Here is a 27,579-nt window from a genome sequence, read left to right on the forward strand (position 1 = left end):
AGCATTTCTACCCAGGCAAGAAGCCACTACAAGGTCAGGTTCTTGGGAGAGACTTACCAAAACAATTTTGTTCTGTCCTGTGGAACCAAAATAGAGAATTTAGATAGGACATGTTTCTGGCTGATGTGAAGGCTGCTTTGTTAAAATCCCAAGAGAGGAGGATTAATTAAGAGATCTTCTTTCAGTAATTTTATGAAGACAATATGTATGTTTCCCTTCCAGCAAGAACAGACATTTTACTAGAAGCAGAAAAAGATTACACAGGTTTTGTCTTAACTGCATTCTTTGTCCACCTGACACAATGCCATCTTTCAAAGAGCAGACCACCAGACCAGAAATAGCACCATAAAAATGAAGATTAGTATTTGAGTTGCAAAATCATTTTTATTGTTACAAATATACATATGAATAAAATCCCTTCAACCTGTAATGTAAGTGGGTAACTGTGAAATTTGCACCCCGTTCCCCAAAAGCTGAAATGTTTTTACAGATGTCAAAGTATTTTTCTCATAGAATTACACATAGAAAGGAAGCTAATATGCAGACAGAACTGAGGAAGGCCTCTAGAAAACACCAATATTAATAAAATTTCAGTTGTCCTCATTCCAACCAACTATATACATTAATAAATGAACGTGGAAGCATACCATGATTATACGTCATCCAAATCCTTCTCTGTTGTGCTTTCTGATGGTACACAAATGTAAGCACTGGAGCTTTATGTACAGTATGAGAACAGGAAGAGAGAAGCTCCCTATGGGAGAATGTAAAAACCATACCCAAGCATTTAATATATATAATCTATACAAAGTATTTTATTAGTGTGCTCTTTTAATATAATTACAATGTGCAATTGCATACCGCAAGAATATATTTATAGGTAAGTCACGTGCAGGTTTGACACATTTACATTCAGCAGTACAACACATTACCTGCTGTACAGTGTATTAGTGTAAGACAGTGTCCAGTTATTTTGCTTTGCTTTCTAAATGCCCTAACTCAGGGCACTCTTTGTAGCTGCTTCAGAGAAATTCAAGTAGAATACATAAAAGGATTGCTGGCTTTAGCAAAGGCATGGAAAGGAATGTCTGTATTGTACAGAACTGAAATTAAGGACCTCATCGATGCCAAGTGAGTGTACTGGAAATCATGAATGGAAGATCAGGTTTTCTGCATGGAAATGTATCTGTGGTGAAAGAGCAGCTTGCTAGAAGGGCTGTTGATTGCTGTACCCTGATTGTTATAAAAAGCTCTTGCGCTACAAAGCACTTGGACTGATTGCTAAACAAAAATAAAATCTTTCTCTGCTTCTTCACCAGAGTCACTGGACTTGCTTCCCTGATGGCCTTCTTTACTTAAGGACCTCTGCTTCAGCTCCTGGAACTCATGAGACTGCTGCCCAGGACTTCTTTTTGTAGCTGTACAAAACAGAAACAGGTCTTAGCAATGACTGTAGAAGAGAAAGGAAGCAAAATATTAATAATAACAACAATAATCATAAAATGATAACAAAACCAATTCTGCATTCATGCACACAGGACCTGAATTCATTTGGTCCTGTGTGAGTAGCACAGATCCATTAATTCTTCAACCCAGAAAAAAGTGAGAGAGCAGAGAGACAGTCTGAGCAAACTTAATTCTGCTGCTGGTCAGCAAGCAGACAAACTTGAAATACGGAACTCAGTACTTGGCTGTGATGTGGATAAACAGTCAGAAACAGCCTGGAGAATTTCTCAACACACTGCTTCAAAAGAGCATTTTTTTTTTTTTCCATCTGGGCTGGATCTCACATGATGTGCTTCTGACTGCTCAGGTGGATATCCCTTGCTGGGCACCCTGTTCAGCACACATCCCAGGCAGGCTCCTCTTCCTAGCAGGACACATCCAGAATTCTCCCTTTTGATTCAGGGAGCCTTCATCAGGACAGACATTCACCCTGGCATTCAAGTTACCTGAAATGAGGCTGCCTGCCCCATCAGCACTGCCAGGTCCACATGCCAGCCCTGTTTCCCCATGGGGGACACACCCGTGGCTCTGAGCCCACTTTGCATCTCTCCCAGCTAAGACCCCCGCTCTGCACCTCACTGTGCTCAGCAGCTGAGAAAGCAGGGGGAAATACCAGCTTCCCATGCCCTAAAAGCAAGCAGTACCCATGCTCTGTGCTCATTCTCTGTGCTCAGCACTTTAAAATCGCAGGAAGGCCCCAAACCTATAAGCTCTGAAATGAAATGCAAAGTAGATTGTAAAACCTTGTTTCTGATTTCTGATCCAATCAGTGCTCTAAAATTGCTACGGTAACAAGAAAGTTAGTATACACATCAATGGGGGTGATGTTACGCAAGGATTGATAGCTCATACTTCCAATTAAAATGAATGTTTAACACACAGGAGACCTCAAACGTGACTTTGTTACAAGCCACCTCACTTCACCCCCACAAAACTACATGTTACAGTTATGCACCACCTCCTTTGCTCCACCATTTCATATAAGGACATCTGGCTCTGGTTAACAGTGATCATTCTACCTGTTCCCATCTGTGCAGTCCATGAAGCTCCGCTCCCTTCCCTTCCCATGGCTGTTCCATGGTGCCAGGCTGTGTCGGAGTCAGGAACATGGAAAATGCAGAGAGGAATCTCAAGGGACCAATGCTGCTCAGTCCCAAGTTCAAAACTTAACTTTATAAGAGATTACTTTAGAACAATCTGAAATTTAATTTGATTATGGTGCAGAGGAGAGATTCTAAGTCTGAGTGGGCTAAGTTTCATTCTACAATGTGGAAAGGAGTTCAGTTTATACATTTTGTGCTTAGGATGTTAAAAAAAAGGATACATTGACATATTTTAAACAGAAAAACTGAATAAATGTAATTGTATAAGATGTTCAAATACTGCATTAAAACACTTCAGAGAAAAGGAATTTTGAAGCATTGTTTAAACGAACTATTTAAAGAGGTAAAGAAAAGCATGTAAACACATACCATTTGAGAACAGAAGCATTTAAATTTTAAAAACACATAGATCAATGACATTTTATAGTCTACTGAATGAGTTCACTCTAAGTTAAAGCTGCTCTTCAGGAAGCACAGCTTAAGCATGCAGCACAGTGCTGCGTTTGGGTTCTTTTGGTGGTTTCTTGTTTGTTTATGCAGCTGAACAGCAAAGCACTATATCAAAATAAGCTGATTTACTCAGTTCTCAAATGGCTTTGGGAGTGATGTACTGAAACTGGCACTAACAATATTCACACTGAGATGAATTTTGAAATACTGCAGCACACACATCTCAAAAAGGAAAGGTCCATAAGCAAACAAAGCAGTGCAGAGTCTACCTGCAGTGTGCTTACTGGGCAGTGTGCCACTGGCACTGCCATCACCACTCACCCTGTGCACTGACCAGAGGGGCTGCAGCTGTAATGTGCTACTCTTGCCACAAAGAAAAAAATCCACACACATTTCTCACCCAGAAGCTTTTTCACACCGGATATTTCCCATGGAGACAGCAAGACTCTTAGCATCCCATGACACTTTCAGCCTTCTCATAATCCAGTGACAAACCCACACCCTTTTGTGGCTTCTTGGTTATTACCATTTCTTAATTGTTAGTGCCAGTTATCAAGCACTGTCTTGATGAAAAATGAAAACTTCTAACCAGAAGTGGGCTCTGCTTTCCTCTGCCCAAGCACATTGGCTTCCTCTTCTGCACTGGTGGCATACTGCCCCAAAGTGGTTTTCATGCTGCCAGGTGGTTTGGTGAAGTCGTGAGCTGTATCTCTTTTTGGACAATCTCCTGTTTGCTCTAGCAGGGAAAAGGATTAACGTATACCCCTAAGTTGTTCTGCAGGCCCATCTACAGAAAGTCATATAAATAATATCACTTATCTATCCCATTTAATCAGTTGTTCAGAGAGCAGTAAACAGTATGTCAGACGCCTGCTTAAATGTAGTGGATATTTGGTATTTTGGTAACTGCAGCCCAATCTTACAGGTCTGCTGTGCAAAGAGCTGCATTTTGAGATTGTCCCAGTACAGTTAAACTCATGAGCAATTTTGTAATCAAGTATCATCTAACTTGCAGGAGACATAATTTAGTTTCCTAACTTAGGCAGATTTACAGTGATTTACCAGTCGCAGAAACAAACTGAGCGTGTAAGCCTGAAGGGCAGCAGAAAGCAAAGACAAAGGAATGACTGAATAACAAAGTAAAACAGTAATAAAGAAAAACCTGTAAAAGACTAAAAAGTTAAAGAAACAGAATTAACCATTTCTCATATATTTTTATGCAAAGCACAGCATCTCTGCAGGGACCTGGAAACCCCGCTTAAGCCATTCTAAGCTGTTGATAAAAATTGTACAGTGCAATGCAGCAACAATTAGGAAGCCTTGTGTTGGGCTAAGTTGTCTCTGATGGTCTAAGGGAGCAAGGAGTAAGGAAAGCACAGTGCCTGACCTTTCATGTCAAGGGTTTGCAAACAGCCAACACATTTTAAAAATAAAGCCACTGCCCCTTTTCCTGTCTGACAATCACAAACTGCAAAACTTAGTCAAATCTCCACTGTGTTAGAGACTGCTGTAACACAAAAAATTGTAGTCGTGACCCTATATTCTACGCTTCTCCAATATGTCCCCTCTCATGACAGGGAGATGGAGAAGACATGTAGCACAGAAATTGTGAGGTTAAGCTCACATGAAAATGTATCTGCAGCAAGTGCCATAGCAACCTGTTTCTCTGGTTGTATTGCAACGAGTTGTCTCTCATAGCCTGGTGAAAACCTTGTGAGAAAACAAGGTCTCCAGCACATGCAGTTATCAGACAGCATCTGAGAGACTCCACGTTGTGGCAAGAGCCTTTGATTGCAGCTGCTCTCAACAGATGACACTGGTGCATCAGTGAGTCTGATCCCTGAGCTGTAGCTCAGTTCACCTGTCTCAACACACACTCTGCCAGGACTAAAAACAGCAGGAGAAACAGGCTCTGTTCTGCCTTGCAACCCTCATACTGCCACAGCCACCAGCAAGCACTTCAAAACCCCTGTGTCTCCCCTGAGCCATAAAAAACTGCTGCAGCTTTTGGCAACATGGGCTGTTGGAAACCTCTGCCCTTCCCGGGAAGAGGTCCTTGGGCAGGCTGTGTTCTGCTGGCTCTATGGCACTCAGTGAGACTGTGGTGGTTCTGCTGGGCTACTTTATGGCAGAAGAGGAGCTTGACAGCATCATACAGGGGTTGAAGGGAGAGCCACAACCTGTAGGCAGATACCACACATGCTGACGTGCAGTCACCAAACAGCAGCCACCACAGCAACAATTTTCCAAGCAGAGCAACACTCAGACAGTGAGGCAAGTTGTTCCATAAAGGGAATCATAGAACAACAGATATACAGAATGTTAGGGGTTGGATGGGACCACTGGAGATTATCTAGTCCACCCCCACTTCCAGAGCAGGTTGAACAAATGGTAATTTTAGGAGAGAAAGGGAGAAGCTTCTTAAAATACACCTCTGGACCATCCTGCTTTGGGGATGGCTTTGCTCCTTCTCTCATCTAGAGGGTAACAGTGGGATCTGTGAGCAGCACAACTGCTCATTCTTCACAACTCAGTGTTACATATCTGCCTTGACTCATCTGTCCCTCCTCTACACTCTGAAAACCTGCTGGCGAAGTGTGAAAGGGCACTGCTTTCTTTGTCTTGCAGCTTAAGTGAGGGCAATTTGGAATGGAAATGGGGCTCACAGTCTTTCTTGAGACCCAGGAAAGAAAGAGGTCTTCCTCTGAGATGACAGACCTTGCCATTTGTGCCAGCTAAGACTATTTCTGTGAATACTTCTCCACATATCCTGTGCTATCAAAGGAAGCCTTAACTTTTCTAAGACACAACTGCGGACAAGCAAACCCATCAGCCAAAGGAGAGATCCAGTGCAGAGATGAAAAGCAGCAAAGAGAAAGCAGCAGCCTATTGTTGTGTGCAAAAAGTACCATGCCCTGCCCTGGCACCCAGAGACACATTGCTCAAGGAGCAGGTGAGCAATGCCCCAGAGAGAGGAGGAGCACAGACACAGTAAGAGGCTGGCAGCAAGGAGCAAAGTCACAGCAGCCCCCCTGGAAATGTGCTGAACAATAGAGCTGCACTTCATATTACTGTGTGAGACCATCAGCATCTCCATTCAGACCAAACTAAACCATAATATACACAAGTCCCTTAATTGTTCAGTTACATTATTAATAGCCAGGGATTCATCTTTCACTCTGTTTGATCAAAGGAAGAAAATACAAACCCATGGCTGAAGGAAATGGGGAAAAGGTGACCAGATACACTTTCCTTCCTCTTTTTTTCCCCTCCAAATAAATGACCCTTTTTCCTTCCAAGTGAAAATAAATCAGGAGACAATGACACACTGAATTCAAAATCACACTGCAGCAACAGTTATACCCACATCCCTACCTTCTTGTGAAAATGATCTGACTGTAGGGCTGCTCTGACCATCCTTTTCTTTATCAGAAGGAACTTTCTTCAGCACAGGTGGAAGCAGGGCAACTTTTGGGGAACTGGGGCCGGAGGGAGACTCTGGAGCATCCTCTGTGGAGTATCATGAACAAAAAGGTGGGAAGTTATATTTGCACTGTAGCTCATATAAATGGTGCTGTTACCATGGGCCAAATCTCAACACAGTATGCAAGAAGCAGATAAAATTTGTGTCAGAAAAAGAAGGATGTAGGGATTTACATTCTGTCAAGAAAACACATGGTGGTCCTCCATCCAGGTCAAAGGATGGTAACAGCCAAAGTAAAGCTCTCACTTTCAATATTTCCAATGTGCACTGCTATTGCAGCATGAATAAAAATCTGATGGGACCAACAGTATTTCCTGAAAGATGTAAGTGTGCAATTTGTAAAGAGCAGCTGAAAATTAATCTGGATGGATTTCTGGGAGATTTGTTCTATTTGTATTCTTAATGTCCTGAAACATAATGAACTGATCAATTTAGATGTCCTGTTTCTCAGTTACAAGGCATAAAAGTGAACCACTGAAACAAATTTCATAGTGTACAGAACTCTGTGCTTCCAGAATAAACTGCCAGTACATAACATGACAGCATCTGCAAAGATTTTCTCAATAGAAAAAATCCTTTGCCCTCTACACTGTGAGGAAACCTGGAATTTAAATGCAAATCCATAGTTTAAACCATCTGGATATCTTGTTTCTCTAACAGGCTGGGTATGTGCTATGTATGGCAAGTTGACTACCATCTTTACAGTCCTTATAGGAAGACCTTTGGAAAGTCTTACACTAGACAGCAAGTAAGTACAGCTACAATGGATTACTTAAACTGCTTGTAAGTTTGCTTCCAGAGGAATAAACGGTGGTATATGTACACAGCACTGGAACTACAAAGACACATTGGTATTGAGAGAAGGAAAAAGGAATTAAAGAGTTGTATTGCTTATTTGTTCAATGAGTTAATTCAGTTGCATACTGGAAATTAATATTAGGAATTTACCTTGCTGTTGAGAAGTCACCACAAAGGAGTCAACTTCTTTTACTTTCAACAAAGGCTACCACTTGATAACCTTCCAAATGAAACTCAGTCTGAAAAATTACACCAATTCTTGGACCTTCTTCACACCTGTGAGGTCAGCTTTTTTGGGGAGCTTGGTATCAACATATGGATGAGCACAATTCTTGGCAAGTACAGCTATGTATTTCTGAACTAAAGCTGTTATGTGCTTTACTGAGGAACCACTTCCAAAAGTTGTTGATAACATGGGGACATCCAAGGTGTGTTCCTTTGCCTCCAGATTACTTAGGAAAAATTTGCTACCAGGAGTTTGGCCATGCCACTCCTATGGGAGCCAGAAGAAATAGATAATTCAGATTTTCCTGATACCCAAGATTTTGAGGTAGCACATTATTTAACAGATGAGGCATCACCAAAACATCCATGCTTTCCTATCTCATTCATCTTTATGGGCATCTTACCTGGCAACTCTCATTTTTATGACTGCTTCTAAAATGGCCAATGAAATATAATTCAAGCTATCTAAAACCTGAAGGTGATTCTGTACCCATTGGAGTGCTGTGACTAAGTAATGCTCAGGTACACATCAAGGACATGGAATAATATGATATCCCTCTGCCCCCTTGTCCTCACCAGAAATGAGAGCTTTCTAGGGTCAACAGAGAATATTGGAAAAACCTATAGGTCTGCAAGCTCCTACAGATGGCTGTGCTCACATTTTTCAGTTATTAGCAACTAATTGTATTTTGCCATAGCTACTGGTGGGAGTCAGTAACTAGCATTTAATTCCCCTCAATTGCTGTGTTGGAAAGAGGGGGCTGTGACACTGGCCTAATAAATAGCAGACATAGATGTATGGGAGAGCTGATGAAGTATTTCCAGCTACTGGAAACCTTGAGATGGTATCTGGGCAGGAGGTTAGGACAGTGCAGTAGTTAATAGTAATTCAACTGGCAGTCTTGTGAGGTTATAAAAGGACAGGTACAATTATTCCCAGTCAAAGGAAAGAAACTAAGGCAAAGCAAGGAAAAAGAGAGTAAGAGACAATCTGTTTGTGCAAGTTATTAAGAATAACAGGCATTTACTTGAGGGGCTAAGAGCAGCCTGTCAGAAAACCCCAAGGACTTTCGTACTTAGAGACAGATGCTTAAAGAAAATAGTTATTTTTGTCAGTGCTACAACAACAGGGCTTTGATGCTGAAGTAGCTTTTTATGCTCTCTTCTTCCATGAAAGCAGCATAATTCAAACCAGCTCTGCTGCTGCTGCTAGTGTTTCTCCTCAGGCTTCACTACTGTGGATCACAAATTAAACCATTTAAATAAGCTTATTTGAATTAGAGCAGAGGAAGGTGGAAAAGAAGGATGAAAGTCAAGAACAAGTGACTGAAGAACCTGTCCTTCTACGTTTAACTTTTGCTTAGGACGTGACCATCAGTGTCTCTTCCACATTCCACACCACCACCACTCAGGAGTACCCAGGCTGGGGATAAAAAATGCTGAGAAGAGCTCCTCACCTGTACGAGAGGCAGAGCGTGGTTTCTGTGGCACCGTGGGTCGTCCTGCCAGGCTGGGCTTTGTTGACTGCAGTGGAGGTTTGGGACTGGTTGGGGTATTGGAAGAACTTCTTGCCTTTGCACCAGCTTCTGCCTTTGGTTCAGCTTTTGAATTTTTTTCTGATGATGCTGAGATGGAGTCACCTTTATTTGAGGCAAACCGACTCTCTGGAAGGGCCTGCTGGAGTTTAGGCACTAAAATAAACAGACATGTAAAATAAAAATCTCCTGCAACACAAAAAGCTCCGTGCCGAGGTAGGCTTGTATGGAAAATAGCATCATTAGCTCACATATCACTGCTGCATTGCAGTGTGAGTGCGTGAGAGGATCACTAATATTTCATTCAAAATCACTGTGAGAAAAGCATCTAAACCCCCCAGTTCTTGCCGGTGTTAAACTTCATAATTCAGTTGCCTCAGAGGCAACGGCATCTTCCCCTTTTAAATTTATTTGGCATGATGGATCTTATACTCCCTCTACATTTCTGGGAACAGATGGTACAGCCTACCTGCTGAGAAAGCAGGGATGGATTAGTGGAAAAGGCAGCCTTTGGCTGTTTTGTGCCTCTACAGACAAAAGGCTGGCTATCCAAGATCAACAGAGAAATCCTGGCCTGGAAAATAAATCCCAAACGTGTGATCAGCAGGCTACATCTTGTTATTTGTTGCTTTTAGCAAGCTCTAGAGGACATTTTGAAACTTGGCCAAGATCAAAGTATTCTTCATATAATATTTTGATTTATCTAATAACACTGTATATGGATTATGTCTTCCACACATTAGCAAGTTTATCAACAGGTTATATATCCCAAACAAAGACCAAAATATATACAGATAAAGCTATACTGACTTCCTAGAAATAAATCATTCCCATCTAGCTGTGGAAGTTGCTAGGAAGCCTACTGGACACCAGTCTCCAACCAATTGAAAAATCTTGCCCTCCTTTTCTTCTTTGCAGCTTTGAGAAGTCTGAGGGCCTTTATGAAATGGATTTAATGATAATCTTGGAACTCGCATGCTAGCTTGGGACTTTCAACAACTGTCACATCCTCATTTTCAGAGGAGAATTATGGACTAAGTGAAATGCAGACTGGTGGTCTTGGCAGCTGGCAAAGCCAAGTATGTGCTTGATAGATGCTGACTTGACCTACCTACCTGCTATTCTCATTCAGACATCCTACTCGTTTCAAAAGTGCTGAGCACAGAGTGGGAGGGAGGAGAGTGTTGATATAATTTGTTGGAAGTCAATCTCCAGTGAATTTTTTTCAGCTTAGGTAGCTGCTTTGTCAACCCAGCTGGAGTTAGAACTCTGGCAAACCACAGAGAGCTGTGTGGCACATACATATTTGTGTGAGTGCATGAGAGGGAGAGCTCATGTCTGCATGCATGCAAGAGACCTTCATCCTGCAAGTGAAACAGCAGGAAACCTTCTCCACTTGTGCCTGTGTGCATACAAAAAAGCAGACAATATCCAGACATGAAAAGAGGAATAAATTCCCAAACTTATTCTACTTCAGCATCAATTTTCTGTTTTTCTTGCCTTCCTAACCTCAGGCCTGCTAATATTATCAGAACCCAGCAAGATACAATAAATTAACCCAAAATAAAGTCAAAATGTAGCTGCAACAGCAAAGAGCAGCCCCAGGGAGCTCTCAAGCCAAGAGTGGCAAAGAAAGAAGTGACAGCTGGAGGCCAAAAGGAAGAGGCATGCACAGCACAGTGGAGGTGGAGGTGAAAGGAGTCATATACAGAGACAAGGGCCTGAGAAAAATTGGGTTCAGGCACCTCAGCTACTCTAACGTCTCAAGCACACACTATTTTTGCACTTCTGTTTTTAGTTTGATGCTATCAGGAGACATACATAGCACACAAAGTCCTCCTCGAAACATAAGCAGGCTTTAAAAGCATACAGCATGCTCTGAATATGCTGTCTTTTAAAACTACCTTTAGAAAGGTATGGAACCTCAAAATCAATTTCTGAAGTGGCTCCACCAAGATGGCCACATCTCCATTTAGATTTCAGCCTGTTTTTTCAGCCTTCCTCATGTTGTGGCAACCCTATGTGCTGTTTATGCCATGTTTAAACCTACCTGTACCACTGCCATCGAGTCGTTCTGAGCTCAGCGCCGTGTCAAAAGACTCTCTGGGAGTTGCCTCATTCCCAAGTTTCTGAAAAAATGAGAAAAGCTCTCATATTATTAATGTACCTGTAATTAACACAATTCAGTGGTTCTGTGGGGAAAAAAGCTCTAATTTGGAAGCCGTAAGGCAGAGAAAGCACTGATAATAATAAATGGTAGATTCTCTCTCCTTGTTTCTCTTTCAAGTCTTGGAGTTTTAAGAAGAAAACAACACTGATTTGATTATTAATACTGCCACACGTCTAGCAAAGCTGCAATGACACCCTGTCTCATAAGGGACAGGTCTGCTAATGGACAGGAGTTGAAACTAAAGGTGCTAGATGGAAACAGGCTTTTCTCCAGTGATAGCTCCCCATTCAAAAATGTAGGTTTAGGTTTAAAGTAGGGTGTTTTTCTGAAAATCCAGATTTTAAAGGTAGGACTGCTGAATGGATCATATGCTCTGCACACATATAAGAACAACTTTTTATTTTAGATAAATTTACAACTACGGAAACAGCAGTGCCCACAAATTTACAGGATTCCTTTAAAAACAAACAGACCTTATTTCTTGAAAGGTGTTTAACAAAGGAACAGTGGTGCCACTAGTACCACTGTGTGAAATCACAGTTTTTATGCTCATTTCTTAACTACCATCAATTCTTTGGCTAAATTCTCTACTTTCCACCTCCTAAATCTACATGTTACTTTGAAAAAATGTCTTGGTTATGTGAAGGGAATTCCACTCTCCACTTACTGGATTTTTCTTCCACACCTTGGAAAATCTTTTTGAGAACTTAATTTACCAACTATTTCTCCATGGAATATGAATTCTCACAAACTTTCACTGAAATACTCATTTTCCTTATTGAAGATATACGCACAATACTTAGCTACCATAAATGACTTTTAACAGAGCTGTATGCCAATATGAAAACTGATTTCTGTAGTGAAATGAGGCAACCAGGTGCCACTAATTGCCAGGGAGTGAGCATGAGCTTGTGTCAAGCCCACCTGTGCCTGATTAGGGTGGGCCCCCACTGCGCATGAGCAGAACCAGGGGGCCAATAAAAGGTAAGACCGATGACACAGGCTCTGCTCACACTGGAACTCACAATCTCGGCATGCTTGGCTTTAAGTGCTGCTTTCAACACTGCACTGCCTTTATTGATCCACTAGAGCTCATCGCCGCCAGGGTGAGGCTTGAGTGGCGCAGCCGGCTAAGCACGCAGTAACGACACACCCCGAGCAATGCTGGAGGCCGCAGGTTTGAGACTCCTCAAAGCCTCACCCTGCTGGCGATGAGCTCTAGTGGAGCAATAAAGGTAGTGCAGTGTTGAAAGCAGCACTTAAAGCCAAGCATGCCGAGATTGTGAGTTCCAGTGTGAGCAGAGCCTGTGTCATCGGTCTTACCTTTTATTGGCCCCCTGGTTCTGCTCATGCGCAGTGGGGGCCCACCCTAATCAGGCACAGGTGGGCTTGACACAAGCTCATGCTCACTCCCTGGCAATTAGTGGCACCTGGTTGCCTCATTTCACTACAGATTTCAATGTAACTCCTTCCTCTCTCCCAAATTATGGGGAAACATGAAAATGTACAGAGATAAATAATAATAAAAAAAAAAGTGCTGGCATCTGTTAGAGTGGTAATTAAAAATGCAATTAGGATGCTAATATGTTTGGCAATCTATTGTACTATATGTTACAAACTGCTTATGGTCCAGAGACAACACTAAACAATTGCTGCAAAAATTTACTCTGAGAAGCTGTCAGTTGTGTCAGAAAAATGCAGGTGAATTTATAATGCAGATAAAAAATGACCAGGCTGTAGGTGTGCCACCTACAATGAATGAACGGGTTACAGTCTACCCTGGGTCTGCTCATAGGTATTGGTTGAAGTGTTTAAAAATTCAGTTTGTAAACACTAGATGGAGCTAAAAGATCTTTTCATGTATGCCCTAGTGGCATTACTAATCAAAACACCATAAATGTCAATTCACACGTTGTATTCTAAGCAAAAGAAAACAAAAAAGCATTTTACCATCTTTCCATCTACTGTGCACCTGCTCATCACTTGTATCTGTAACAAGACTGTGGTAGGATATGAATGAAATAGTAAATTCCTTCTGGCTTTGTTTTCACGTAAAATAGCAGAGAATATAAGCAGCCATCTGTACCTCAAAGGAAAATACAATTTTCTATCCTACTGGAATTGGGATAAATTTGAAGATGTTAGGGAAACTGATGTCATGTTCATCCTAAAAAATGTAACAGCAGTGGGATGCCATCTTCTGTAGATCAGCCATCAGGATTTTGTATGATGATTTTCATCCTCAAGAATACCAAGAATAAAAGTGCAAACCTAAATTATTTGTGATTTAGGTAGGATGAAGTGTGTGAAAAATTCTCTTGAAAAGAACTTCAATTTTATGTGGTTTGAGCAAGATTAAGAAAGGATAACTCCTTACCCTGACATGTACAGATTCCTATTTCAATTCAGTTTTCTTGTCACTCTTAAATAAAAAATTGATAAAAGCATCTCCTTTTGCATTCCCATAAATATAAATTTCTAAAAAAATCTTACAAAGAAAGATCAATAACACTATTTGCTTCATAATTAAATCTGAAAGAAGAGAGGAAACCTTTCCAATTATTAAAAAAAAACAAAGGATGGAAAAAATCCTGGGAAAAGGCAATAACTTTTTGATATCTAAAATTCTAGTTTTCAACCAATGCTGTGTAAGCTCATCAATTTAAGAGGACTTTTACTCTCCCCACTTAAAAAAGTTACACATCCTACTATTGACCTCAGTCACATGGTGCCAGATCTGACTAACTCTAGAGGAAAGCTGTTAAGAACTTGAAGAGCACCAAGGACACACGATTTATGCAGTTGTAAAAATTTATATAATCTAGAGTAGGCTTTGTATTCTATAAATTACAGGAAAAACATAACTCTCTTAAGTAAATCTTATGGCATTTTACTTGTAAACGTCATGTTTTAGAAATCAATGACATTATTTGCAGGAACAGCACAAATGAGGAAGGGGGGGAGAACTGTTAATTTCTTTAAAAAAAAAAAAATCATTTTTATGTTGAGGATCCCTTTAATGAACCATAGACTACAGCATTAATTTGAATTTGCTTACTACAAGCTTCAGTTTCTGCAGGAATATTTCAGACATAATGGCAAGCACAGTAAATCTATGAAGAAAGGTAAAAAAGAACTTCGGATGCCTTGCTCAGTCACAGCAGGACAATTCTGCAATGTGTTAAAGGCAGGAAAACACAGCAAAGCCTGCAGATGAGCTTTGTCACAAGGAAGCACCTTCCAAATTACTTGGGAATAATGGTGGGGAATTGATAGTATCTGAGAGCCCTGGAGTTCTGCACACTGAAGAGGAAGAGAGGAGTGAAAAAAGGCTGATCCTTTGGTAATTTTAGAGCACACCAGCTGCAGATGGGAGGAAGCAGGAGATGCTAATGGGGAAGTTCAATGGGAAATGGGCATCAGGCAAAATAGGTCAGCACAAAATGGTTGGAGTAACACAAGGATATTGTACTTTGCACATCTGCAAATTGAAACAGTGTTCCTGCCCAGCATAAGCACCTTGACAGACAAGAAAATTAGAGAGTGAAGGAAATTTGGAACTAGGAACAGATTAATTATTTTTAGATGCGTGCTTCTTTTCTTTTGAATTTTAGTATTTAAAATACAGAAATGAAAAGCATTAATAAAATTAGGTGTGGTAAAAAAGGACGTAAAAATGAAATGCAACAAGAAAAGTATATGCAAAATAGCTGTAAACAATGTTGGGATGCAAGATTTACTTCTCTGCATGGAATATATAAATTAAAATACAGTACATGTCTCCATCTTTCTACATCACCTTCCAGAAGAGAGGAATACAAACAGTTACCCCTGTAGCTAACTACCAAACACCTGAGGTACTGTGGTGTGTGGAAGAATGCAGTCAGAAGTCTGTCCTAGTTTTACCTTTTGTAGACCATGCTTCCATCACACATGAACAAACCACATATACAGTGTGGAGACATGCAAGCTGTGCTTACTAGTCACTAAAAAATTACTCTAATACAAGCAAACAATTATATGACCCCTGCTGTGCTTGTAATGGCCTAGCATCAAGCAAAAGTTGGTATCACCTCCTCCCCAAGAGGAAAGTGTAGGCTCAAAGGTGGATATCTCTCCAGCTCCACATGTGCAGCCTAGTCCTCGGCCAAGGTATTCATGTTCGGTGACCAAAGCAAGCTGTTCTTGCCCTGGTGGCAAACAGGACTGGATCTGTCAAGCCCCAGCCACCAGCCCTTGTAGGCCCAATCCAACTCCCCTAAAGACACCTAGATCTTGCTTGTTTTTTCAGCAACTCAAGAGAAATCAAATTGCCTTCACCTTCTGAGCAGAGGCTGCTCTCTTCTCCTGCTTGGCTTTCATTTCTGCGAGAAGTCCACTGCCCATCACCTGCACGCCATACCTCCGGCCTCCTTGGGGGCTTCCTTTGCTGTCACCCCTTTCTTTTGCAGCATCATCTGGCTGTGCTTCCTCCAGTGAGTCTGGTGTCTTTAACTCCTCAGATCGCTCTGTACCACCATTTGGCTCTGCAGGCTTTACCTCCTTCTTGCTTGTGTCCACGGCTGGACTTTTTGAAGCAACCTTGGGTGAGGAGGGTTCCTCTGCCACCAGCACAGTCTGCGGACGTTCAGATTTGGAGCCTCTTGATTTGATTAAGTTAAGGAAGCCACTCTTCCTTGAGTCTCTTTTCTTCTTCTCATCACCTGCTTCACCGGGCTCACCGATGTCTGAACTTTTAGCTGATGGCCTCCTAATAAAAGACACAGACATTTTAAACTCTTCTCCACTCCCCTCCTCCTTCTCTATTGAATAGTACCTCATGACTTCTCCTAGGCAAAGCCAATCTTTTGTATGATCCAGAGATTGCCCTAGGCCAAGTCATAGTTAATGTCCCCTAATGAAAAACTGGACAACTAACACTGATCACACTGTCTTGAAGATTCCTGTGATGGCCTTGTGCATTGCACAATGAAGAAAGGCAGCAGTTTCACTGGCCATCCAGCTGCTTCCAACACCAGTCAAATGTGGCTTTGGTGGAGCCCTGCCCAAGCTGCCTCTATGCACATGCAATTTTCACTCTGCTCCCTTTCCAGAGTGCATCACCTCCAATCTGTATCTGCCCATTAGTAAAAGGAGAACAACAGATCCGAACATTTTGGTGGATCTTGTCCCTCAAGGGCCTCACTTGAAATAGGAACTAGTTGGCACAGCCACTTTCAGTAAGGAATATGGAAAGACTATAGATGAGTGCAGACACTCATCCTCAAAAATATCAAACCAACCAACCACAAAACAACTCACATGGCAGAAGATTTTCTACAGGTATCTTATGAGCAGAGTATTTACGCTTGAGGGGAAAGCTGAGAGCATAAGATGTCTGCACAGAAGCACCTCAACTGGAAAAAGAGCCACCAGTACCACAAGTGGAGCAAAAGAAAAGATTCCTTAGCTGTGGGCATGGCCAGGGACAGGCACACAGCAATATTGCAAAATCACCAGGACATCTGAAATGGTGGCTGGCAGGCACACAAGGAAAGCACAGGAGGATGCAGTACTCTGTGAGCACCCTGAACTTAAGCTGGCTAATCCATTTTTCAAAGCTACCATAATTTTTCCACTGCACATAGTATATCACACATGGCTTCACACATCACTGGAGATATCTATAACTCACAGTGACTTTAAAACATTTGTTTTTCCTGTCACAGCTATTGACCAGTTAACACCTACCATTTTCCTTAATGGATGTCACACACAGCACAGAAAGGGTCATTCCAAGTTGTCTGGAAATCACCCCAGCTTTCGTAGTTAATTATTTATTTATGGAAGTATTTGTGCCTGTGTGTGAGTGTCTGTGCACAAACATGCATGAATGCAAGAATATCTAGATGCATGGTCCCGTAAATATGCAACCAGCTGCAAAGCAAATCTATAAGCTATATAGCCATAATACAAAGCTGAAGGAGACCTACCTTTCAGGTGAATTTAATGCCTAAATCTGAAATACTACTAACAGGTCAGACATGTCTTAATCATATTTGTAAACCAACTTAAATCTAATAGCATCTATCAAAACACTGTGCCTAAACAGCACACTGGACAAAGACATCCATGTGTACAACCAATACAGGAGCTGAGAGCTTCAGTCAACAGACAGCTTTGCTTCAGCTCTAATGAGCGCCACTGAAGGGTAACTGAATCACAAAAAAACCTCACACTAGTCAATATTCCCCTCCACATGGTATATTAAAGTAATTTATTTCAAAATAGTCATTTTTAAGGGAGGACTGAATTCACAATGTCTTGTCTTCTGAGGTATTTTCTGAGACAACAGCAACCCTGGATATTGGGAACAGAAGTCAAATGCAACTTAAAAGTGCTATTTGCCCAACTATCAGGATGGATTTTATATATATATATATATATGTATTAAAAACAAACAAACAAATTTGAACTTACTTTGAATCCATTTTTGTAACTTTCTTAGTGAAAAATTCATCAACACCTTCATCCACTCTCCCCATGAGGCCATTCTGATCCCCCTCTGGAGGCACTCCAGCAGACACCTGACAGAAGAAAGAACTCTTACTGGTACATGATAATCTAAGCACATTTATTTCAGTGATAATGACTAGGAGTTAAGACATTATAAAAATTGTGTGTGCCAACCAAGCCTCAGTGCAGATTACTGAATCACTGCTGGAATTGCCCCTTTATTCAGGCCACTTGATACATTGCATTAAACATAAAGTATCCCAAAACACCAGTGACAAACTGGATACTGCAGTGCATGATACCAGGAACCAAATGCCTTGGCCTTGAGAGAATAGAGCACTAGTTTAATTATAAAGGAGCAGTTAAGGATAAATTAAATCCTGATCAGGTGTTGATCTGAAAAGAAAGTATTTTCACCAGCTAGTTGTTTCCCTGTTAAGAGACGAACATATGTTTGGGATTTTGGATTTAAAGATTGAGAAACAGAGCTCCAGCAGGCTAACAAGAGCCTTTTATAATTCATTCTGTCCAGCACTTCCAAAAGTAGAGACTCTAAAACCAGAACCAGGTGTTTCACTTCAGTAATCAAGCACAGATTTTGGCTGAATGTCTGAAAATGAAAAACCTGCTTCTTTCCTTTAGTTTCAGTGTCCATATTTTAAATGTGGGTGATGGGAAACATCTAAACCAGGCTGACTTAGGTACCTGGCAACCACAAAGGCCCTGTGAAGATTAGCTGGTGACTCTGCAGCTTCCTGAAGATGAAACACGCCACCTCCTGGGAGGATTTTTCATGTGATCTGGCTCCCATGTGTGACTTTGATGTGGAAAAGCTCTATTACCAGGAGGAGAGACTTCCTTCAATTTACATGTTGTATGAAAACTTTCTAGGTGACTACAGAGGACCCACAAGACCCAACCCAGTTGTATTCTTGGTAGAACTAATGACCAGGAATCAGTCTGCCACAAAATAGCAGGGTGTATAAACTTTGAAACAATTTAAATCAAGGAATCTCCCAGTTGCCACAATAATTCAGAATAATCCCAAGTTCCCTTCCCAACTGGAATGCTCAACTTTTCCACGCCTCTAAAAAGAAAAATAAATATTCTTAAAAGGTGCTGTTTAGACTAAACCCAGACTCATTAAGCCAGGACAATGGGATTGCATATGAAATAATGCTTTGACACATCCGTGAAATTTCTTACTTTCCAGTGGCTGAGCCTTGTTAGAATCCCAGCATTGATCTTGTTATGTAAGATAATAGTTAAAATTCTATTGATACCTACTGTAGCACTGTAATAGGGATCTGAAAAGAGCTCACATGGTAATGGCTGCTTTCTCACTACACTTGTGTATCTTCTATAAAAACATTTTTATTCTAAGGAGCACAGTTTCTTGCTAGATTTTCAACTCTGCCACCTCTGGGGTTTTCTGAAGAGAACTGGTTTAGCTGGAACACCTAACACTAGGTAAGAATGCATATACTGACATCTAGTTTGGTCACACCAGTGCTGGTTGTCTCACTGTAAACATTTGTGTGCTCAGTCAAAAAGCAAGCTGACACTGACATTTCAACTGAAACACAGTCATAGAAAGGTCTGGATTGAAAGAGACCTTAAAGATCCTCTAGTTCCAACCCCCCTGCCATGGGCAGGGACACTTCCCACTAGACCAGGTTGCTCAAAGCTCCATCCAACCTGGCCTTGAACGCTTCCAGGGAGGGGGCAGCCACAGAGCAGGAACAAGCATATAAATATCAAAGACAAGTGCATGTCCTGAAGGGGAAGTAATGCAATGATCCAATAATTTACAGCAAATGAGAACGTCTACCTTACAAAAGGAATAACTCTACATCTGAAAAAGCCGCAAGTTCCTAAAAGATGTACACAAGTGTTGAGGGCTCAATAAGTCCTCAAGGTACACGATATTCGTATGGATATTTATTGTAATGTCTTTTAGTGTTTAATATTAAAAGACTGACCTCTGGATTTGAAAAAAGAAAAAAATAGTATTTTTAATTTGTCATATTTTTTTAACCCTAACTTTCAGGGTGAGACTTTTGCTTAAGAAGGAAAAAAAATGGCTTGGAAGCACAAATAAATAAGATGAATCACCATCTCTTTCATACACTAGAGATTAATTTCTTTCTTGTACTACATCTTCACACATGATGGAAGAACTCGGGAGGTCAAGATCCCATAAATGCTAAATGATAAACATTTCTTTCACCATTTTGTTTCAAAGCTACTTGTGAGTGAGTGGTGCTTAGGTCTTTCTTTCTCTTTTTTTTCACTCTGAACACTCATTTCAGTAAAAACCCAGACAAAACTGTAAATCTTTCTTCTGTCTGCCCTCTCACCCCAGGTTAAAAGTTAGTATTTCCACCTTTTTTTCTCAATTTTTCTTATATTTTTCATGGTACAAAGAACAAATCTGTTCTCCAGCAAAACCAGAGAAATACAGCTGTGATTATCTGAGACACCTTGAATTACTAAATGGAAATAATGGGAAGAGCAAACGACCCATAAGGCCTGCTTTAAGTGCTGTAAAAGGTCAAGATTTTGCTTTTCACATTTTAAGTGCTTTTCCTCCGCACTGCTTTCTGTATTCTCAATCTGGCAAAACCAGCCATAAACCAATTCTGCAAACAATGCCACAGTCCACTCACGACTTTGGTATTTGGCTGTCTCACTTTTATATGCATCAAAGCAAACATCTTAAGTTCTTCAAACATTTTTAAAAACTTGTTATGAGGTCGGAACCAGTAAGGAATTAAATGGTCCACAAAATCAAGACAAGGGCAAATGAGTTTCAAGATGTTCCTTTCAATTTTTGACTAAATAAACCATTAATTTCCTAATGAGTTCATATGGGTGAGGATTCCCACAACATTGCACTTTCATGGGAAGTAACACTTCTCCTCTACAAGAAGCAAGCCTTTTGGTTTTGTTGAGCAAGACACTGTACATCCTATTTCCATGCCTGGTAGCAGAGCAGTTGCCCTTACATGCCCCCACTACTTTCCCCACCCCTGGCATATGGCACAGGATGCACCGAGTATGTTTGGAAGAGAAGCAAGTTTACCAGCTGGGAAAACATGTGCATTCTGCAAAATTGGAATTGGAAAAAGCAAACACAGATGTGTTTTCTCTATATTGCAGAGACCAGTATATCCTTCTGCTACCTCTGTCCTTCCCTTTAAATACAAGGGAATGGAAAGCTGGCTTGAATATCCCCTCTGCTTGAAGGCTTCTCCATTTCCAAGTGGTGCAAAAAGTACTCTATTGGGTGATATGATCTTTCCCAACAGTAGAGAAACTTGAAAGGGTCCTCTCTGCCAATAATCCTCAAGGAGCAGAAAAGGTCCCAGATACTCATTACTAGGCAGAATAACTCAGAGAAGCAAAGGACTACTTATGCTATCAGCTGTGCCCTGTTGCTGTGAGATAGCTACATTAACTCCTCCAGATACATCCTTACAGACCCCAAGGGCATACCATCACAGAAATAAACCTTTATTGATGTGGTATACCAAAGAAATGGAACTGTGGGAAGTCCACACACATATACTTGGGTTCACACCAATGACTTTAGTAGACAGACAGTGTTCTTCTGTTTTGCTTTTCTAAGGCAAGTCCCAGCATGAAAAGCAGATCTGTGACTATGCAGATTTGCTGGCCAAAACACCATCTTTAGTTGAAGAGCTGTGGGAAGCTGGGTGTCAGAGAGTACCTCCTCTGGGAGCTGACAGAAATTAGAATTCATGCCAAGTTACCATGTCCTAATGCAGGCAGGAAAAAGGATTAAGACTTAACAAACCCTTGCAACATAACTGAAAAGTCTCAAGATATTTTGTGTGTTTCCTGTGAAAGCTGCAAGTACTTCCAGAAACTGCTTCTATGAAAAAACAAAAGCAAATTTAAAAAGCATGAAACACATCCTTGTTTTAAGCTGTGTCAAACAAGACAAAAAATGTTGTGATACGGTTTCACACTGAAACACATAAATAACAGAAGAAAAACTAAAGGCCATAGGCTTGAAACTTAAGTTGTCCTTATTAGATTGCAAGACCTGATTCATGGCAAAAAGCAATCAACAGATGACATCGCCAGCAATATTTTAATGTAGACTCACTGCTGCTTGGCTGGGCTGCTGCTTTTTATTCCTTTTGGGCCTTAATTTTGTAAAGTGTTCCAATTTTCTCCCTTCTTCTGATGGCAGCTCTGAAATGAATCCAGAAGTTCGTTTGTCTGGCCTGCTAGAAGGAAATGGTGGGTCTTCTATATGGATAGGTACTTCTTCCAGTGCTTTATCTAGATCAAATTCCATCTCTAGGAGAAATCAAAACTTTCCAATTAGATTTAACATACCATTAAAAATAACAATAAAAAAGCCACTCCTCCCTTTTGTGATTAATAATTAGCAACAGATTCAGAAAACTCAGCCACTACAGGTTTGTGAGCATCACGAGGAAACATGTACTAGAAAACATACTAGAAGTGTCACAAAACACAGTAACTCATGTGGCCTTAAATGCCATCTGGAGGGATGAAGAGTCACCAGTTCTTTTCAGTTAAGAAGAATTTTAGGCAAAAAAGGTTTTAGAAATTCTCACTTACCAAAAGCTCTGGACACTGGCCGAAGCATTCTACTGTGGATACTTTTCCTTTTTGACTTAGGAGTCATCTATCAACATAAAATGAAACAAACATGACTTTAGTGAACAGAAGAAATGAAAAAGAACACCTTTTCTTTTCTATCCAACAAATCAATTCTTCACATGTACGTTATCATTTCAAGATCTGATTGGGTTTTACACTGGGAGGGAATGAATTTTTCCTCCCCTTCTCAAACATTCAGAACTTGTTCTAAATTGACCTTTTGATCAATTGACTTCAAACAGTACCAGGGAGGTAGTTTATTCTTCTCATTAAAAATGAAGGCTATCCACAGGATGACTATTTGAATTGTCCAAGCATTAACTCATTGATTGCCAACTGTTAAAACTTGGGAACTATTAAAACCTCACCCCAGCATTTGAGATCAGGAGGCACAGGAACTGTAATTACTACACAGCAAATGACAGTATCAGGAACAGCCTCCCCCTTATTTTTGATCTAAATAAATTTCCCCAGTTTATTTGATAGTGACACACTAACAAAATGTTAGTGTGGGAATGATGAAAATTCAGGTATCCATTACCCTGGACACCACCACACAGCTTACCAAACTTCCCTAGGAAAATTTAGTCTCCGAGCACATAGCCTTTCTTCAAGAAGCAAAAATGCCACCACAGTGTCAACAACATCTCCAGCAAACAAATGAGTTCCCTAAGCTTTAGGTACACTGAGAGTAGGTGGAAAGTTACCTTGGCATACATTCAACCTAGCTAATCAAAGTTATGTGTTATTATTCTCATCTTTGCATTCCCAGAAAAAAGGAGTATGCTGCCTCAAGAGCACAAATACCCTGATTTCAGACTCAACTTCATTATTTTTGCAAGTTGCCCACATTTTCTAGCCTGAACCCTGCAGAAAGTCTGCATGGTGTGAAAACCATGGGAATGCATGTGTCACCAATTCCAAATCTTTAACATAACTCAGCACTGTAAGGCTTTTAAACAAAAACTTGACCTGCAGGTTTAATAAGAGTTAATTAAGAATGACTCAGCTTCTCCTACTTGCTGCTGCCTCTAGTGACATACACATATTTCCATTTACTTGCTAGCCTTGAAGACTGGTGACTTCAAAACTTCACTCAGGAAAGTTGTTATGGCTCACAACTCCCTAACAGAATTGTTAATCAAGGTTAGTAGTATTAATTTTATATGAGCCAGAAAAGATATAGTGGACATCCACATTTCAGACAAATCTTGAATTGCTTAAGGTAAACATTTGCTAGTTTTTATTTATGGAAATCTCAGACCTACATGTACTGAACATCCAAACTAAGTCAGAAAGATTATTATGCCACTATTCATATGCTCAAGGCTATGATAGAGTTTTTTAACAGCAAAGTTATTACCCATCATCTCAAGACCAGAAAAGGACTTGCAGAGTGCAGAGCTGGCAGTGAGAGCACTCTCTGGGAAACAGAGCTCTGTTTTTACTGCCATGCAAATCACTGGGGAAAAAAAATTAAAAAGAAAGAAAAAAAAAAGATGCCTTCAGCTGTTGCATGTTTTTTTCACTTCCACATTTGACAAGCGTTAGCAAATCATACAACAGTTTCAAGACTAGTAAGAAAACAGCTTGCCACTTGAGCAGGCTTACCCTAAAACTAATGAGCAGGCAAAGTGTTACTGCATCAAAAGGTTGGAGTTACCAAGAGATTAAAAGTGATGGATTTGATGGCAAGTGGCTGGAGATGTGCTGAGCATTTTCAGCCAAAATTGCAGTGGACTGTGCAACAGGTAGGCAGCTGGGCAGCCTGTGAACTGTACCCAGTGACAGCTGCCTGTCCATCAGTCAAACCTGAAACAACCAAAGGCATCTGCTCCTCATGTAAAGAAGAGCTGAAATAGCTCAGTATTTGTGGGACAGCAATTAGGAGCCACTAGCAGTAGTAACCTGGTTGTATTTCCAACCAGAGCTCATTTCTCTTTTTAATGTATATTTGCAGGCATTTTAATCTACTTGCCACGTTTCTGGCCATGTGACTGCAGATTACTTGTAGTAGCAACTCATACATTAAAGAAGATCAAAACCAAGGCTGATTGGAGACCTCAGGTTGCTCAGTAACTTCACAGCCATGACCAGTGTTGAGAGTGCTTCTGGATGAACACAGACAAACTGTGCTCAGGGCACCAGTGCAAAACAGTGCAGTGTGAATTTTGAAGTTCCTGTTCAGGGACTGAAATTCTCCAAGACACCCTGACAGCCAGGTACAGAATGATTTCATCTTCCTTCCCAGACAGAAAAAAAAAAAAAAAAAAAAAAAAAAAGGCCCCAGATAACCCTGGAGAGCTTGTGCAGATGACCATAAGCCAGTCTCTGGATCACTGCTGTACCTTACTGTCAGCTTGGCATCATCTATCGGCAGCTTGGTTGCTGGGGATAAAGGCAAAGGGATAGAGATGCCTCACATTTGCTTAAACAGCATGAACAACAGCTATACATACACTTTTATTTGAAAACCTTCTGTTTTCTGGCCTGTTTAGGAAGTGCACAGATGAAAGGCTTCTTGCCAAGTGAACATTCTAGATCACACGCAGAGCAAAATGGGTCAAAGCATTAATTTAAATAGGCCAGTCTGCTCTTTTTACAAAATATTAGACTTAATCTCAGCTTAGTATCTCAGCCAGTGTCTAGTATGCTGCAGCAGCAGAGAGCACATGTTATTATCAGAGGAGATATCTGAACTCTTAGGGAAAGACCTCTTCCTCTCCTGAGACTGAGCTCCATTTCCTTTTCTTTCATGGAAGCAGTTCAGGTTTGGTAGACGCAGTGCACTTTCTGTCTTCCCACCACTGATGGTCACACGAGCACAGTGCAGGTCTCCTGCCTTACATTTCTCTTGTGACCTTTACAGGATCGAGCTCTTAGTCTCAACCTCCCCTCCTTCACTTCCACATATCCCAAAGACTGTCCATCCCAGCAGGTGACCTCCTGAATTTCTTCCTTGTTTTGTCTGCTTTTTTTGTAAGCAGACTGGAGGCTGCTTGGCAGAATGAATAAAAAGATTAACTGGAACTCTTGGGAGGCCCTCTTGGAAGTCTGCATGCACCTATGCCACTGAAGTCTCTAGAGATGGCTCCACAAAAGCATCCCTCTGCAGGAGAGGGAAGCCAGCAAATCTCCACCATGCTCCCAAATAAGGGCCTTTTTAGAGTTAGATACTCTCATATGTCCAGACAGTCCTTAAACTCCCAGGATCTCTTACCCTGATCACTTTTCCAGATTCCTCCCTTGTGGTTCCCTTCCTCACATAACTATCCAAGCTGTTTTGAGTTTTCTTAAATTATATTACCAACTGTGGAAGAACACTAGCACTTTGGAAATCAGAAACAACTACTAAAATCACTTTGGTTTGAGTGTCAGAAAATAATGTTCCTTTGGCAACAGGGTTTTGGATACTCTACATCCCTCCATTATACAGATAATTGGAATTTCTCTCAGTGCTGAGGGATATGCTCATTTCCATGTTCTTCTCCTCCTCTTCCTTCAAAGTAATTTATATTCAATCCAGTTAGATACAGGGTTGCTCTATGACCCTCCTGTCACTTTCCTTGCAAGAGATTTCAAACAAACTAATTAACAGCTTCCCCCTCCCTCTTGAAATCCACCTTCCCAACCTGTTTCCCTTCAGTTCCCTTCCTGCAAAACAATGTATGGGTTTTCAGCTTCCAGAATGCATTAAGGGCGACAGCACCAAAAGGAAAGAACAGCAGCCAGAAGCTCAAGGTGATTCAACAAGACAAAAGAAATACAACTGACCAAAATGAGATAACCCCTTGACATCTCTCCCACACTAGTGGCAAGAAAGCCCTAGTTTATACCCATTTTTAAGCAATTCTTTCATTATGATAGATGATGCTTGAATATGAAACCAAACCAGGAGTATTTCTTCATTTGTGCTTACACCTCCAACGTGAGCACTCCACTTATGTTTCTTCTTTGGCCTTTAAAGCCAAGGGATGCTTTAAATTCAGATGCTACACTAGCTCACCCTTCTTGTAAAATCCAGTCTCATCCCTGAACCACTGCCTCTTTCTTTTTTAGGTGCAGATGGATTGCACTACAGTCTCCCAGGAGACTCACAAGGCAGTGCAGAGGCAAATGGAGCACAAAACCATAAACAAGTAGGCCAGAAACAGCAGAGCTAAACAAATACTTACACTTGTACAGCAGAGAGTCTCCATGCAGCAAAAAAGAAAGAAAAAAAGAATATGAATGGGGAAGACAAAGCAATAGCAGTTCTCGGGAAAGGAGGCAAAACCAGCATTCACCAAAATAAAGAAAACCAAAGCCAAAACACTTAGAAGTCTTAGCAGGAAAGGTGGCATGCGAGAATGAGGTAAAAATCCTTTGTATTTGGAGGCGTTGTACACTTTCTGTTTTCAGAGGATAGCTGGAGAAGAATATGTCATCTTTTGTTTTATCTATACTGGGACCAATTCAGGTTTTCAGATGTTTGTTTGCAGTATATGACACTCACTAATGATGCCAACTTGCCATCAGTACCAGTCCCCATGTACTGTTGTTTTTTTTTTTCCATTTTGCTCACACAAGTAGGAAGACAAAACCCTGTAATTCTGTTATTGCCTGGTCTGAAGGAAGCGTCTGAATTCAGATCTGTAGTTTCTTGTGGAAAGCAGGAGAGTAAGGAAAGCAAACAAACAAAAAACTTCTCTTGAAAGAATGAAAGCAAATGCAAGTCTTTCTCCTGAGGTTTATAGTAACCTAATCCACAGCAACAGTATTTCTCCTTTCCATAAGCACAGGCTTTTCAAGCATTTTTAGCACTAGAAGAATAAAGTACCTTAATAAAGTAAAACCTTTCTGCTCCCCTTCAGAAATGTGGTGGGTTGATTGCTTTGTGGGTTTTTTGGGGGTGTGTGTGTGTGTTTTTTTTAGAAAAAAACCAAGCAGCACAGCCATCATAAGAAATGAAGCAATGCCAAACCCCATCTCTTGGATGGCACATGACACATCCAACACACTCCTCCTTGATTTAGATAAAGCAAAAACAATTATTAGAAGTACAGCTTTGCCTTCAAGTTGAATGGGAACTTCTGTTATTAACAACACTGCAGATATTCACACAGTGTTTGTCACAGAAGTCAATAATTATGGTCTGGATTAAGCAACTTT

At 40.8% G+C, this 27,579-nt stretch overlaps 1 protein-coding gene across 4 annotated transcripts in view; it reads right to left on the minus strand.

Annotated features, from left to right (window-relative positions):
- Nucleotides 1-364: 364 nt before the first annotated feature.
- Nucleotides 365-27,579, minus strand: part of CARMIL1 (capping protein regulator and myosin 1 linker 1) — a 194,688-nt gene continuing 167,473 nt past the window's right edge. For 3 of the 4 annotated variants that reach the window (XM_030445387.1, XM_030445385.1, XM_030445388.1), the window contains 9 exons: nucleotides 22,387-22,453; nucleotides 21,902-22,098; nucleotides 17,731-17,837; nucleotides 15,592-16,021; nucleotides 11,152-11,230; nucleotides 9,024-9,257; nucleotides 6,435-6,569; nucleotides 3,649-3,795; nucleotides 365-1,418 (listed from right to left, as the gene is read on the minus strand). In XM_030445387.1, coding sequence (XP_030301247.1) covers nucleotides 1,282-1,418; nucleotides 3,649-3,795; nucleotides 6,435-6,569; nucleotides 9,024-9,257; nucleotides 11,152-11,230; nucleotides 15,592-16,021; nucleotides 17,731-17,837; nucleotides 21,902-22,098; nucleotides 22,387-22,453 — 1,533 coding nt within the window. In that variant the 3' untranslated portion in view covers nucleotides 365-1,281. The remainder of the gene's footprint in view (nucleotides 1,419-3,648; nucleotides 3,796-6,434; nucleotides 6,570-9,023; nucleotides 9,258-11,151; nucleotides 11,231-15,591; nucleotides 16,022-17,730; nucleotides 17,838-21,901; nucleotides 22,099-22,386; nucleotides 22,454-27,579) is intronic. The other variant, XM_030445386.1, reaches the window with a different exon arrangement.

This window comes from Calypte anna, chromosome 2, assembly GCF_003957555.1.
Source record: "Calypte anna isolate BGI_N300 chromosome 2, bCalAnn1_v1.p, whole genome shotgun sequence".
Lineage (NCBI taxonomy): Eukaryota > Metazoa > Chordata > Aves > Apodiformes > Trochilidae > Calypte > Calypte anna.